Genomic DNA, 16013 nt, shown 5'->3' on the forward strand with positions numbered 1-16013 from the left:
TAGAAGATGCTATAGCAAACCTACCATTTATTCAAAATGTTTTAATTAGAATTGGAGTTGTCACAAATTTTCTCAAATAATTCGTATAATCGCATTCATGCCAGGCTATCTCATTTTCACAATGTTTTCAAGTTACAAACAAAGAAGAAATAAGTAGTATAGAATAATTCTGCATAACCAACATAAGAAACAAAGAAGAAATATAAAATGATTTTGGATAACCAACATCCGTCGCGGTAACATGAAGTATTATAAAAAACAAAATTTTACCCATCAATAAGTATATAATCACTAGTATAGTTGAAAATTCATTTCAAGTTAGGACCTGCAATTTGAATTGATGTTAATTTTTTCGCTAGTTTACTTTCAGCATTGTCCGAATTGCTGATTGGAAATAGCTCGCCAATTTTTGGAAATTTACTTGTATATTCAAAAAATATTATAATGATATGATCGATTCCTAGCCTTGGAAAATAAGAATAATATGGCTTTTAATCTGAACGAAAGGGCAATGAAAATGTTCGTTATATCAGTTAATGAATTAATAAATTTTTCGATGCCATCCAGAGAATAATAGTATTATTGACTCTATTAATAATTATTAGTACCATGTTAATAAATATCTTCATGTAATTCAATTTTTTTATTTAGAAAAATCATCGATCTCAAACATTTTCATTGACTCATCAAGTCCAGTTCATTTTAGTCGTCATTTCACATCTCAAAATGTTGTTTAGACGCAAATTTTCTGTCTCTATAGAGGAATTTGAAATAATAATAATGAAAAATAATAACCTACTAGATTATTCCTTCCAGAAAAAAATGAAAAAATTTTAGGTTATTGTTCTGCCAACTGTTGGTGTAATGCCAGTAGTGGTTCCATGAGTTATTTTGGGGGAGTATAATTTTTTATGTGAAATTCTGTAAAGTGTTGGTTGATATAAAGAAGAGATCTTTACAATATGATATGTTAGAAGGAATACTACTTTGAAAGTTATACTTATCTGAAGGGGGAATATAAAATCATTTTTCGATATCCGAAAAAAATATTTCTCAATCTAGAAATTTCATCGAGCTCAGTATAACCGTAAGGTCTTGAGGAATTTTTAACTGAACCCATCTTATTCAGGATTTTTCGAAGGTCAGTTTTCGAGTCGTTTATCTCTCAATAAAAGTAGCTAACCGTAAGTGAAAATGTGATAAATATTCTGAAGGAGCAGCTCTTCTAGTAATAAATCTCGAAATTTTATCGATCTCGGTGCAACCGGTCTTTTAACTGACTTATAAGAAATGAATATTTAGAGTATTTTTTCCACAGAAAAAAATTACTCCAGAAAATTGAGATGGGGTTGTTATTTTCAATCTTGACAATGAAGACAAGGGGTTCAAAAAATTATGCCTTCAGCTTCTACAACTGTCAACACGTTAGTTCGTTAACACCTTTTAGGGGCTGTATGCCTAATGATTTTCATCGAGGAATCAAGTCCCAACTGCCAGCCTTTTTAGCTCAAAAACTAGTGAGTTGAAACTAGAGACATTGATTTTCTGGAATATAAATAATTTATCCATTGATTCGCTTAGGCAGATCCCCTAAAAACGATCAAAGTCGATGCCCTCGAAAGGTTTGAAGTTAACCGGCTTTAGGTCCCCGTGAAAAGTCTGAAAAGATTCATTGGATTCACCATTTAAGTTAGCAGAAAGCGTAATTTCGACCCTCGCAGTAACCATCGGCTTAAGGCCGGCGCCCACCCTCTCCCGCAACCCTTAAGCCTCTGAAGGGCCGCGTAATAATCGTCGTACACATCAAGGCGGCACTTGACTCCATAATTAAAATCGCTGAAATCGTCGTGAAACATGAATACACATTTTTATAGGGATTTTAACTTTAATCATGTCGTATGGTCCCGCATAATTGTGCCGGAGAGGAAGCTCAAAGGGGCATTGAGGGCCCTGAACGTTTTCGTGGAATTCTCAAAGTTCGCATTGAGGGAAACGTTACAAACGTGTGCGGTCTCGTCAAGTTTGCCGATTTTTTTCTTCTGCTTTATTTCGTTTGACTTTTGCGCCCGCGGTTTGCGTGGCCGAGGATATACGAGCCGAGTTTCGAGTGGTGGTTTTTTGAAAGGAATCGGGGACGGCGTGCGTCAAAGAAGCAAGTCGTTATGCGGCTTTCTTCGTACCCCTCAATCCTTCAGACTATCCCTTTGAGGTCACAAAGGTTATTGAGATCTTATGCAGTTGGTTTGTGTGTCGCTCTTAATTCAGATATAGGGAGTCTTTAATCATATGTGGAATGTATACCAACAGAATTTATTTCTCATTAAACATACATATTATAGGATACATCGCTTCCAATGGGGGATTCTCCTCAATTTGGGTTATCACAGCATATGCAAGTTTAATCCGAATAATTATGAGTTTCATTAATGAATTTTTCAAATGCACCGCGGTAACTATTCAAAATCATTCTTCAAATATCAGGTTTTAAAATTTAAATCGCTTCGTTTCTATTTTACGATTTGACAACAACGCCTGCTAGAAAATAAAAAGAACAAGGGCTTGTTTATTATATAACAGCTGTTGATTTACAGTCATCATCAAGGCGCGTACTCACTGGCGAGCCTCAACAGCAACCGGCCATAAAAATCCCATAAAATTTTACGACCTTCCTCGTTCGTCGCAGACTTCATAGACAGCCATCTTTGTCTATCTCATCCAGATAGTGTATTTGTTGTCCTTTATTATCAGCGCATATTTCAGTCGGTGTTGCCCACTTGTGCAATAGAAACGAAACGCTTTAAATTTTAAATACCCATTTAAGTTCATTTTCAAGTACTTAAAATAATTTTGTTTGGGAAACGCTTGAAATGGTTTCTTCAAAATGTGACGTTTCACAGATAGTGCATAAAAAAATACTAAAGCTAGCAAAACCACTTTGGGCTTTTGGAAATGGGGTTGGTCTTAATGTTAGACTGATTTTGAGCCAAAGATCGTTATTTCCAAAGACATTTCACAAAATCCATTTTCCTGAATCCATCTCAAGTTAACACCTTGGGTTTTTTTGATTCCAGAAGTTTGTCTTTTTTCTTTCATTAGTTCCATGTTTTTGTCTTTTTTGTGGAAAACCGTTAATATTTCCGACAGTATCAGGAATAGGGATATAGGGAAGTACTAGACAAAAATACTCAGACGGGGATAGAGAAGCGAAAAACGCCATAATAAATAGGTTGTCCATTTGGAAGTACCCAAATTTTCAGAATAATCTTATGGTCCATAAACGTCTAATAGGCCACCCACCGTGGGAAACCCTGTATATTTCCCCTTTCAACAATTCAGATAGATGAGTTTGAATTGTTCATCCAACAATTCAGTAACAACATTACAAATAAATTGATTCTTATAGATCGCCTTGTGAATAGAATGAATGATCTTTTAATCATTATTGCTCAACCCACGTTAAATATCATTCTAATATTCCTCGGAATCATGTTGTGAAATAGTAGCAGAGAGTACCTATGTTTTGAATGAGGGTAATTGTGTTAGACACTAGTAATTTTATCCTACTCGTGTTACACAATGTTATCTTCTGTAGACTTCATTAAAGTCAGGTAGTCGGAACCGTGCACAAATATACAGGGTGAGTCTTTGACTAGTACAAAAAATTTAACAGTAGATTCTCGAGAAACACTTTTTTCCTTTGCCATTTTTTCCGAACTGGCTCGGTTTAAGAGATACAGGCTGTTTGTTGAAAAGCCATAAAAAAATTTATTTTTAGTTCTATTTCACAAAGGGTTTTATCGAATGAAATGAGTATAGATTTTCATTCATTTGATGAATCTTTTTCGAATACAAGATATCACCCACGTCTTCCAGTTTTCTCATTATGACCATGACGTATCATAAAAATAAGTACCAAAAATTCAAAAAACCCAACTCTTAAAACTAAGTTGACGCTATCTTATGAATATTTGAACGTATTTTTCATTGATATTCGTATTAATGTTATAATATTAATTGTTTTTGAGTAATTTGATGTTCAAAAATTGAAAAGTATATGTGAAATATAAAAATTGGTTACTTTGGCCGAATGCAACTCTTTCCCTTTTCAAAAGATCCACAGATATGTAGTGTCACAGATTTAGTTAGTTATTCTGAAAGTTATTTTGTTTTTCCAGGGGTGGCACCCAAGAAAATTTAAACTTGCTATATCTTTTTATCAGGACCGAATCGCGAAAAATGGTATGAGTAAAAAGTGTTTCTTTTGACCTCAAAAATCTACTGTTAAAATATTTGTAATGGCTAAAGATGCACCCCGTATGAATCTTATCATAACGCCGCCTTTCTTTGCACACAATTTTTAGTGAAAATTCTGATTTCAGACGCGCCAAACTATTTTCCCTCTGATATTGTTCAAAAGCAACACTTACTATAGAGTGAATACATCTACGAGTAGGTACATTCGATTTCGTTTTCGTATTTTTTTTTTTTTTGATGTCGGACGTCCGAAGATTCTTGCTTGGGTAGAAGTATAAAATAGAAGTTAGAATTCCATTTTTTGCTCTTCTGAAATTTGTGTTGAATCGGTTTAATTTTTGATGTACCATACACTGTACGATTTACAGATCTAAGTTGTCCTCTCTGCTTTTCGGTATTCTAATTTCGTAAGCCTCGAGTGGGAAGGGCAAGAGGGAAAAAAACAGCTGATTCAGAGGTTTCGGAAATCTGTCTACAAGACCAAATGGCTGTGTCCCACCGGCTGCGAAAAGAGCAAACTAACGTCGAAGAAACGAAACATCTAAGGTAAAACTCTGAACTCTGGAGCCAGATTGGAGAAGACTAAAAACAGCGCGAGAATTTTGACGTTTGCAAAACGCAGATGTAAACAAACCCATGTCACTTTGACATAACCGACAAAAGTGAGGTTATCATCGATCACAGACTTGGATGGGTACCTATAGATTTTGGCCTGGATATTTATGATATTAATTTCATAATTTCATGGTGTTTTTTGACAGATCGGTAAAGGTGGATCCCCTGGCTTACTTCTTCCTGTCTATATTCACAAATCAAATCTACGTACCTGGTCTAGACTAGACCTAGTTTAGGTGGACTGAAGCGTCCTTTGTTTTCTCATTTCATTAACAGAATAACGCAAAATAGAGCGTGAATGGTTCACTCTCAATGAAAGAAATATTTGAAAAGTCATCCGACCATTATATTTGGGATGCTGCCTTGATGAGTTATAGATCGGCGTTGGTCGTGCAGTTAACTGAGTCAAGTGAATTCTGTGATTTCTTCTGATGATTCGTGAAACTAAAGATATTGCCCATTTGTGTAATTTTTCTTCATAATAAAGTGAATTATATTTTTATATTAGCTTCAGTAGGTATAGTGCTGGCATTAGGGCGTTCTATGATTGTTAATCTCACTCTGGCAGAGATGTAGATCTATGGAAAGACAAGACAAGACATCCTTTCAGTGATATCTTGTATCGACTCTGTTACTTTGCGGTAGTGCATGACAATTTGAGAGTTTAGTTAAGACAATTCGTCATTTACCTCATCCTCCATTGGCCTCATCATAGATTGATCCAGGTGGCGTAATCTTCATTAGGTCCGCCAAATAATGAACCAATCCTCGAGCCTTATTGACATTCTACGCCTTATTGACGACTAAATTATTCCCTGTCAAAATACCAACCGAACAAACAGAAACGCAGCGAGCGGTAGCCACCGAACTCGGTACAAGACCACCGAGCACCAAAAAGACCAGAGAGAAATCACGGATGATGTATGATATTCTGACAGGCAGCAACCATTGTTCTCTGCGGGAGATCCGGTTTCGAGCTCTGCAAATGAAGACAAATTTTCTCTGTGTGATGTTGGCAGCGCCGCTGATTGCAATTGATGCCGAGTAACGCGGATGAGGTCAGCGGGAACAAAGGTCCGAAGGAATGGAAATATTGTTTTGTATCAATTGAGGTACGGGGAGATGTTCGATACCTCCCAGATCGTATTCTCGGATAATGAGGGGGCATATAGTTATTGAATTTTTTTTCGGTCCTGAGGAGCTTGAGATTGATAATCTTTCAGCTTGATTGTTCATGTGCCACCGGGTATTTCGGTGGGAATCTCTGCCGACCATTGTTACTTGATTTGCCACTTCGCATTCTATGGAAACTCTTTCTGTGGGGCCAAAACTCTTGGAGTTTGAAGCTGGCCACAATTAAGGGTTGTGAAATGCTGAAAGCGTCAGAAATTCACAAATTAACAACCAAAAAGTAGGTACGTTTAAATTCGCGTCCACACTGAATACATCCGGTGAAGTGTGGTTGGCCAAGCTTCAAATCAAAATTTAGTATGTGCAAGATAAGTGAAACGCAAAATAATTAATCTTGAAACACCTCCATGAAATTTTCCTTAAAAAGTTATTCCTGATTTTTTTCATGACTCTTCTCACAGGTTATATGAAGTTACACATGCGTACCATATATCAAATTCTTAATACTTGTCTTTGAAATGATATTTTACGATCATCAACCGATTCGAAAATGAAGAAAACTGATTGAACTCAATGAAATAATTCCTGGAGTTTGAAAATGGTATGTCAGGAGGCATTTTTTATCATTTCTTGTCAAAAAAAAAGTTAAATGAAAATAACTGAGGAGGGTATCATCGTATAGAGTGAAAATTAGCTTGGAAATTTATGTTACTTCGAGACATTGACAGTCAATCTGAATACTTCTCTGAATAAATGAAGAATTTCATTTTGTGTTTTTGTCCTATCTACATACGTAGCCAAAGCCAATCCTCATTGAAATTTCAATCCTGCATGAATTTCAGAAGTATCTAGGGCATTTTTCAACAGAACTTGTTCCCCAAAAAACAGCAAATTAATAAATATCCTCGCTTATCTCTATCGATACAATGCTGCTCGTCTTATGTATTTTTATTTGACTTTTTGTTTGAAGAAAAAAAGATGAATATTATAACTATTGACATTTCATTTTCAAACCGTCTGAATGATTTCATTGGGTGAATCAGATTCCTTCATTTTCGAATTATATAGTTGGTGTTTGTCGAATATTTTTTAACGATAAAGAATAAGAATTGGATATTTGGTAAGCATGTGTTACTTGATATAGGTACACCGCAAGGATAGCCATTACATTTTTTTAAATTAAAAGAGATCAAATAATCGACCCATATTTATAACAAAAAAACTCTTTCTCTCTCTGATTTACTGAATTCATTCGACGTTGGAAATTGGCACTTCACAATCGAATTTTATACAGGGCGAGTTTTTGACTCGTACAAATATTTTAACGGTAGATTCTCGAAATTAAGAGAAACAATTTTTTCCTTTACCATTTTTTCCGGATCGGCTCGATTTAAAAGATACAGGCTGTTGAAAAACCACAAGAAAATGTTATTTTTAGTTCCCAAACGGTTTTATCGAATGAAATTAGTTTCGGAATATAGATTTTCATTTATTTGATGAATCTTTTTAGAACACAAGATATCACTTACGTCTTCCAGTTTTCTCATTATGGACATTATGTACCTACCATAAAAATACCAAAAATTCATAGAACCCAACTCTTGAAATTAAGTTGGACGATATCTAATGACTATTTGAACGTTTTGCAAAATATTCTTCGTATTTTCTCGTATAATGCGTATAATGGCACTAGACAATTGAAAAAGAAAGAGGCCTTGATGAGATCAGCTAATCGCTGCTTAACATTTTTCTGACAGCACCTGAAACACCCCTCGAGGAGTATCAACGAAAATTACTCACCGTTTTGTGGATGGGGTTTTAAAGCTACTGCCTTCTGAAAGATTCGATCTTAACCGAAAATCCCACCATAAATTCATCATTTCATTTGTAATCTCCACTTTGTGTGGAGTACCTTTAGGCATTGTGTGAAAACAAATGAGAAAGTCATTATCGGTCGGTAACAACAGGCACTTATTCCTTTATTTTCTGTTATTATTCGAGATTCTTTGAGTAAAGGCTTCCAGCTGAGGTTGCCAACGGATTGTTGGTGGTTTTAGTGAATTCTCACCGAGTTAAGGTGGCGTCATGTCAAGGAAAAAACCAAGTTAATCTTTTTCTCAAATTGCTTTTCAATTTGTGTTGTAATGTATATATAATGATGAAGCGCAGAAATCACAAGTCAATATTTAATATTAATATTTTTGTCGATATAAATGTATCTCAGCAAATAAAACCCTCCACATTCTATACTGTCCATATCATCAGCCATCTATCGGGGAATTACAACCCATTCAAATCACCGTTTTACTATTTATATGTGGTTTTCAAGGATATTTAATGATTGGGCAAAGCCAACCATTGGAAACAAAAAAGGAATTTATTTTCCACAATTTTCTAGATAACAAATTAGACTTTGCACCAATACTTCTCCATTCTCTTTTTGTGTATTGTGTGCAGTATACAGGGTGAGTCTTTGACTCGTACAAATATTTCAGCAGTAGATTCTTGAGGTCAAAAGAAACACTCTTTTCCTCTACCATTTTTTTCCGATTCGGCCCTGAATTGTTCCAGAAAGCTTCATCAAATAAATAAACATTTTTTTAATAGTTTTTTAACAGCCTGTATCTTTAAAACCGAGCCGATTCGGAAAAAATGGCAAAGGAAAAAAGTGTTTCATTTGAACTCAACAATCTACTGTTAAAATATTTCTACGAGTCAAATACTCGTTCGGTACCTATTGAATTTTTCTTCTTCAATCACTCAAAATGTGCACGTTTTGGCAACATCAACTAGTTATATTATTTTCCATCCCTGTACCGTATAAAAGAAATCAGAAAAAGACGTATGTTCCTGTTCCCTCTAACCACATCTGAGAAAATATGAATGTTTACCCCTTTTCTCCTCAATTTTTTTTATGCTGAAGTATGTATGTTTTCTCAGTGTCTTCTCCTTTGAATTTCAGATAGGGATCTGGTCGAATAAGCACTCTGGGAGCCACTTCCGAGCCCGTCCCGACGCCGGGCGGGTTTTCACCTATCTTGACGGCCGCCAAAACGCTCAGTCTAAGAGAATCTTCGTGTGCGGAGGCCCTTTGGAAGATGCCACATAAAGGTGAGTCGAAAAATCCACGAAAGTTCCATGCCACTGATTAATTTCGAAAAGTAGCAGCAGATACTGGACATTCGTATCCACCAAACATAAAAATCAACTATTTTAGAACTTCCACTGTCTCCAAATGCAATGGGGAATTCTCCTCAATTTGGGTTATCACAGCATATGCAAGTTTGAACTGAATAATTATGAGTTTCATTCATGAATTTTTCAAATGCACCGCGGAAACTATTCAAAATCATTCTTAAATATGAGGTTTTGAAATTTAAATCCCTTCGTTTCTAGTTTACGATTTGGCAACAGCGCCTACTAGAAAATAAAAGAACAATGGCTTGTTTATAAAATAACAGCCATCATAAGGCGCGTACTTACTGGCGAGCCCCAAGAGCAAGCGGCCATAAAAATCCCATAAAATTTTACGACCTTCCTCGTTCGTCGCAGACTTCATAGATAGCCATCTTTGTCTATCTCATCAAGATAGTGTATTTGTTGTCCTTCATTATCAACGCATATTTCAGTCGACGTTGCCAGCATGTGAAATGGACACAAAACCCATTAAATTTCAAATACCCATTTTTATATTTCATTTTTAAGTACGATTGAAATGGTTATTTCAAAATGTGACGTTTCAGAGTTATTTCATAAGAAATACCTACATCATTTTTGTCAGAAGGAGTATTCCCTTTTCAAGTGTAGATTTGAGCGGTATAGTGATGACAGTTCGAACTGAAAAGTTAATGTCAAGTCATTGACCTTTTTGAAAGGGATTTTGAGATTTTCGTCGAATAAATCCTTTTTCCTCAGTTTATTGTTGTTTTTTCTCAATTTTGAAGATTGGTTGTCGAAACTGAATTCAAGTGTGTTAATCATTATCAATTTTAGGTCAATAAATGACATGAAGTATTAGTATTTATGAAACAAATTTCGATAATGTTCTGAATCAGCTGATAAAAGAGAGCAATTTTTTTCCAATCGGAACTTTTGGCTTTTTACACGATCATAATAGAAGGAAATTGATTATCTGGAAAGCCACAACTATGATATATTGCCTTCTCCATTATATACAAGGCTAAAATTGCAACATTGATGAAGAAAACTTGTCCAAGATAAACTAGAAATCAGAAATGATTTTCTAAATGAATTTTTTGTGAATGTTATCGAAATTCATATGTTTATCAACTCACTAAGTGGAAAAAGTCCTCTCTAAGGAAAACAGATTTGTTTTTTGTGTGAATTCTTTCATTTTTAGGTTACATATATATCTAGGTTAGTCAATTCACATTCTAATCTTCGTAACCAATTTGAAATGTACAAAAACTTTACCGTACTATGAGGACGAAATACATATGTCCTTAAACATTGACTAAACGTTCATTTCATCGTGGAAAATAGTAAAAACTGACATCTTCACAAGAAAGTCGTAATCGAAGATTTGCTCAAAGGATTCAAATTATGAAAACTTCACTAAGCTTCCCCCATTGTCATGAGATAGATGAAGATATTTCCAACAGATAAAGATATATTTTTTATGAAAACTCTTATTGAACCAAAATTTTCTACGATTCTCGATGTAAACAAACAAAAGTTTATTAACCTTTTATTTACAAACATTTACACCAGGGAGCGTATCGCTTCTTTGGAATTCCCAATAGCCACAGTCTAGGCTTCATTAGCTAAGTTCAGTTCATGACTGGGTGCATTGGTTTCATGTCATTGCAGTGTTGCGTTGCCTTCCCTCAAAATTCCAGCCTCCAATCCGTAGAGGGCTGATCTATATGCTATATCTACCCCTGCATATAACGAGTCGGTTGTGGTCTGAGGATTGCGCCGATATTATCAGCCACTTCAAAAGGATCCCTAAACGTCTAATATAATCGTATGACGCTGTAACTCGATTGCGCCCACTCTAATCAAGTGTTCCTCGATATCATATACATATAGACCGGTCCTTTAATTAAGCATCAATTACGAGGTTTTCTACAGCCGCGCCTGCCGCGTTCAGTCACCGATCTAATGCGGTCCACGTGACGCGAAACGCGGCAACCTTTCTGGTTTCTTTTGGTCCTCGCCCGTCGGGGCAAATTCAAAAGGCTCACAAGTGACGCAATGGGACTTATTGGGGGGTGGATTGTGTTGTCGGATGATCTAATTTGCGGTTTTAATTGAGGAGCAGTGAGATTTTTGGACGATCGATTCTGGAGAGAAACGGATGGGGTTCTCGTCAAAAGAAATTTCATCATCACTGGGACTATGAAAATACATTCACAGGGTACTAATATTTTAACAGTAGATCCTTGGGGTCGAAAGAAACACTTTTTTCCTATACCATTTACCCTGATAAAATGATATAGCAATTTCAATTTCAATCATGAGCTGTTTCACCCCTAGAAAAACAAAATTCCTTTCAGAATAACTAACGTAGATTCGGGTGACTTGGGACGATTGTTGAATTCAACTTGTCATATTTTCAAAACGGTGACCTATTTTCATGTGAGAAAGAGGTTCGAATATGCTTAATGACTCAGACTATTGATTAGGATATATACCATGCTTCAGTATTCGGATATAAATTTTGAAAGAAAATAAAATATACTTGTCCCAAGTCACCCACCGATTTGGTAGGCTTAGGCACAAGTTAAAATCTATTGATTTCTAAACTCTCAAATGAAATAGGTGACTTTGGACGGTGTATTGTTTTGGAAAATTAGAATTTGTGATTATATAGTTGAAATTCGGTAGGAAATTAAATGATAAATCCCTATTACAGCGAAAGTAAATATATTGTAACTCAAATATAAAAAAACTAAACAAAACAAGGGAACTTTGATTTCTTTCCTTCTTTGGTGATTTCTTTGTGGAAATAACGTAAATAATAATATCTGTGGAAAATCGGCATATTTCCTGCTGCCAATGCGCCGCTTGTATCTATTCGGCATTGTCCCAAGTCACCCTATGAAATAACAACAAAATAAAGGAATGAGATCCCTGTTGCCGTTTGATTTGTAAATAACCCTGTTTCATGACATATCCACACCCAATATCACACGTATCCAGAAAAAAAATTACACATGCATAAAGTGAAACACATGTATAGGACACTAGAAAGTATAAGGGCCATAAAAAACGCGCTTTTACTCTCCTGAATTCCTTAATTTTTCCTGTCAATTCAAACGCTCAGGTCACGGCAAACTCAACAGGAATTAATTGTTAAACTAACTGAAAAGACGCTAAACAATTTAGTTTCTTGAAGTCAAAAGAAACACTTTTTTCTTATACCATTTTTCCGATTCGGCCCTGATAAAAAGATATAGCTAGTTTTCATAAGGAGATGTGCCACCCCTGGAAAAACCAATTTTCCTTCAGAATAACAAGCTAAATCTGTGACACTACACTGTGAATTTTTTAAACAGTCAAAGTACCCAATTGTTGAAATTTCACTGATACTTTTCAAAGTTTGTACACCAAATTACTCGAAAACGGCGCATTATACGAGAAAATATGAAGAATACTTTTATTTTACAAAACGTTCAAATATTCATCAGATAGCGTCTAAGTTAATTTCAAGAGTTGGATTCTTTGAATTTTTGCATGGTATTTTTATGGTACGTAATGGTCATAATGAGAAAACTGGAAGACTTGGGTGATATCTTGTGTTCGAAAAAGATTCATCAAATAAATGAAAAACTATATTCCGAAAATCATTTCATTCGATAAAACCGTTTGTGAGAAAGAACTAAAAATAAAATTTTTCAATGGTTTTTCTTCAACAGCCTGTATCTCTTAAACCGGCCTGATTCGGAAAGAATGGTAAAGGAAAAAAGTGTTTCTTTTGACCTCAAGAATCTACTGTTAAAATATTTTCATGAGTTAAAGACTCACCCTGTAGGGTCATTTTCTGGCGGATATTTCAGAAGAATCAAATCTGATTAAATCACCCTACCTTTCCACATAACAGATGACTAAACCTCCAAAGACACCTGTCTACAGTGTGGATTTCACATTTCACCACCCTTACGATCTCCTAAATCTAGAATCCATAGACATATGACTGAAGACTGATGAATATTTGAGACGCATATGCCTCTCGTCCTGTGATTAGTCCCGTCTCTCCATAAAGCTTCAAACAACCCCGGAATTTCATTAATTTACCTCCACCCGCTCCTCCGTGTTCCTTATTCACAGAGTTCCTTCGGCTCGTCCCTCTACACCCCCGCCTCTTTCACGTCTGGGTACGTCCTCAATTCGCCATGTAATGTTAAGGCTAATGCAATTTGGCTCGACGTCGTCGTCCTGAACCCAGGCTGCGGAGTCAACAAAAGACGCCATGTTCGTACTGATCGACTGAGCAGCGATTAGAGCCGCAACTAAGTTGGTAGAAATGGACCTGGTGGAATTTCGGCATAGTGTCATAGGGTGCGAGGAAAATTCGACAATGATAACATATGTAAAAGTTCCTTATGAGGAAATCTACGGAGGCATAGAAGGGCCACATAATATTTTAAAACTTCAAAGACAGAATATGACAAACGCCCGAGCTTCATTTTGGAATTTTGTTAAATTCCGACATTTCACAGAGCCACAATTCACAATGCTAAATCGGGATTTTACTCGAGTTTCGTGGAGACCTAGTGGATTTTGAAGATTAGATGGTAGAAAGAAAAAAAGGTTCTATGATGTAAGCAATTTCAGCGGTGGGGAAAGCATCCGCAGGTTTTCAAAGATGTAAAATAAAATCGTCAGGTGTAAATACTCACGAGTGTCAGATTTAAATACGTTATATGTCTGATTTTCCTACAGATGGTTAATATCTCTGTTGCAGACGTGTTGACCCATTAATCTGACAATAATCACGGTGGGTTTTCTTAATCTGATAGTTTGAAGATGATAACAAGGCTTTTTTTTTAATATCTCCCTTCCTGTACCTCTAATCGTTTCTGTATTCATTATGAAAGTTCTAGATAATGAAATTCTATGCAACTTTTGTCTGATCCAATTTTACGTACTCTTAACCGTTTTCGAATTAGAGGGTGATAAGGGCGAGGAGCTTAGCTACACATGCGAAAGGCCAAGGCTCGGGCCAAGGTCATGGTAAAAATTCAGTCTAATGTATATTCATCACCATATATGTATCTCGAAAACGTTCAAACGTAGAACAAATTGCTTTGGACAAAATTTGTAGAAAATGTTATGCCCTACAACTTTTATAATGAATGCGAAAACAATTTGAAGCCCAGGAGAGGAGATAATTAAAAAAAAACTGATTTTTGTGACCTTAATGGCCAATTTTTATTATTGTGGCTTGCTGAAACTGCCACACTTTTTCGTCAAGCTTAAGTTGTCAGTTTAAAAGAATATTTTCAATATGTAATTAACTACATATAGGTATCTTAATCTGACACACTCGAGTATGTACAATGATGTTTTTTTTTTACTATTCTGACAGGGTGTCCTAGACAATTCCCCCTATATACAGGTCTAATTTTTGGTACTCTGCAGGGTCCAAGGTATGTCCTCTTATATTAATCTGACATGCTCAAGTAAATCCCGAATTTCCTTCTTGGGCTCCCCAACTATTATTATTAGGAAGCAGAGATTTGCCATATTTTTATCGTAGCAATAGACATCTGCATTTTGCAGATATTTTTTCGACATAATTGATTCAGCATCCAATTTTCGAACCGAGTTTTCATAATTTCCCACTCCAACTATAATCCATTGAATTCATACATTGTTTCTCGTGAATCTCCATTCGATACGTATTAAATGGATGTCTATGATTGATTTCATTTTCAGTGCGAAACATTTTCCTCGTAACTCATCAAATTGTAAGCCATAAAAAATATTGGAATTGAATTCGATTTATAATTCGTTTTTATGGTTCGAATACTCGTACATCATGTTACGCCATCAGTTTAGTTTGTATATTTCTATCATTTATCAATTTCATATGACATAATATAATGTGAATTTAATGTAACCTATGTTCGAAAAATTTCCAAATAAAATTGAAAAGGCTAAAAAACAAACTTTAACTAGCGGTTCAAATTGAATTTTATTCGATGTAATATATTTTTTGGGGAATTTCGAATACTAACGCAATGAAGACAACATATTTCTAAGGTCTTTTTCAATTAATTGCATGTTGTTTCCACTTTGATACAAAATAATTCAAAAATCCGAAAAACATCGAATAATTAGTGGTAACATTATGAAGGTGTATTACTAACCTAGCTAAAACCTAAAGAAATGTATAATTTCTAAAAGTTGAATGAAAAACAATGAAAAACATTTTGTTGTTTGTGTTTTGATGTTTGACTGGGGACAACTTCTGACGCTGAGAGAATTATTTATTAGCTGTGGTAATTGTTTTATTCACTTTGTCTATTGACGTTTTATCGTCGTTTTCATCTTGCATTTTTTACATTCTTAGAACCAATTTTTCTCGAAAACAGTTCATCCTCTGACTCTCTTTTTTCTGTGTTGAAATGTATCTTCTTCAAGATTCAATATTCAAAATGTCGAAAATGTTCTATGAAAACAAAAAGGGGCATTTTGCCTAGGTCTCCCCCTGGTACTACTCGTCACTGGTTTGACCTGGATCATTTATTGTATTTCATTCCGTAGAGGGTGAAAAATCTCAGGATTGTTCAAATTTTCACCCACTTTCTTTTATTAGTTAGCAAAAATTGAAATATCTAACTGTAACGGATAAATCAATTCAACAGCCTGTATCTTGAAAACGGAGCTTTTCCGAATAAAGGATCACTAAAGTTGTCGACCTATTATTCGACGTAGATTTTGAGTACCTATACTTCTAAATTTTGTCAACCTCATTTCGGGCAATCCTGTATACTGTAAAGTTATAACAATAATTTCTAAACGAAAATTAACGGGATTTGTCA

General features: G+C 35.3%; 1 protein-coding gene across 7 annotated transcripts in view; it reads left to right on the forward strand.

Moving 5' to 3' along the window:
• Positions 1-16013, forward strand: part of LOC123310195 (paired box protein Pax-6) — a 71353-nt gene that overhangs the window by 1342 nt on the left and 53998 nt on the right. For 6 of the 7 annotated variants that reach the window (XM_044893623.1, XM_044893626.1, XM_044893627.1 and 3 more), the window contains exon 2: positions 8963-9111. In XM_044893623.1, the coding sequence (XP_044749558.1) occupies positions 9099-9111 (13 nt within the window). In that variant the 5' untranslated portion in view covers positions 8963-9098. Of the gene's footprint in view, positions 1-7038; positions 7121-8962; positions 9112-16013 lie in introns of those variants that run through there. The other variant, XM_044893625.1, reaches the window with a different exon arrangement.

Source organism: Coccinella septempunctata, chromosome 3, assembly GCF_907165205.1.
Source record: "Coccinella septempunctata chromosome 3, icCocSept1.1, whole genome shotgun sequence".
Taxonomy (NCBI): Eukaryota; Metazoa; Arthropoda; class Insecta; order Coleoptera; family Coccinellidae; genus Coccinella; species Coccinella septempunctata.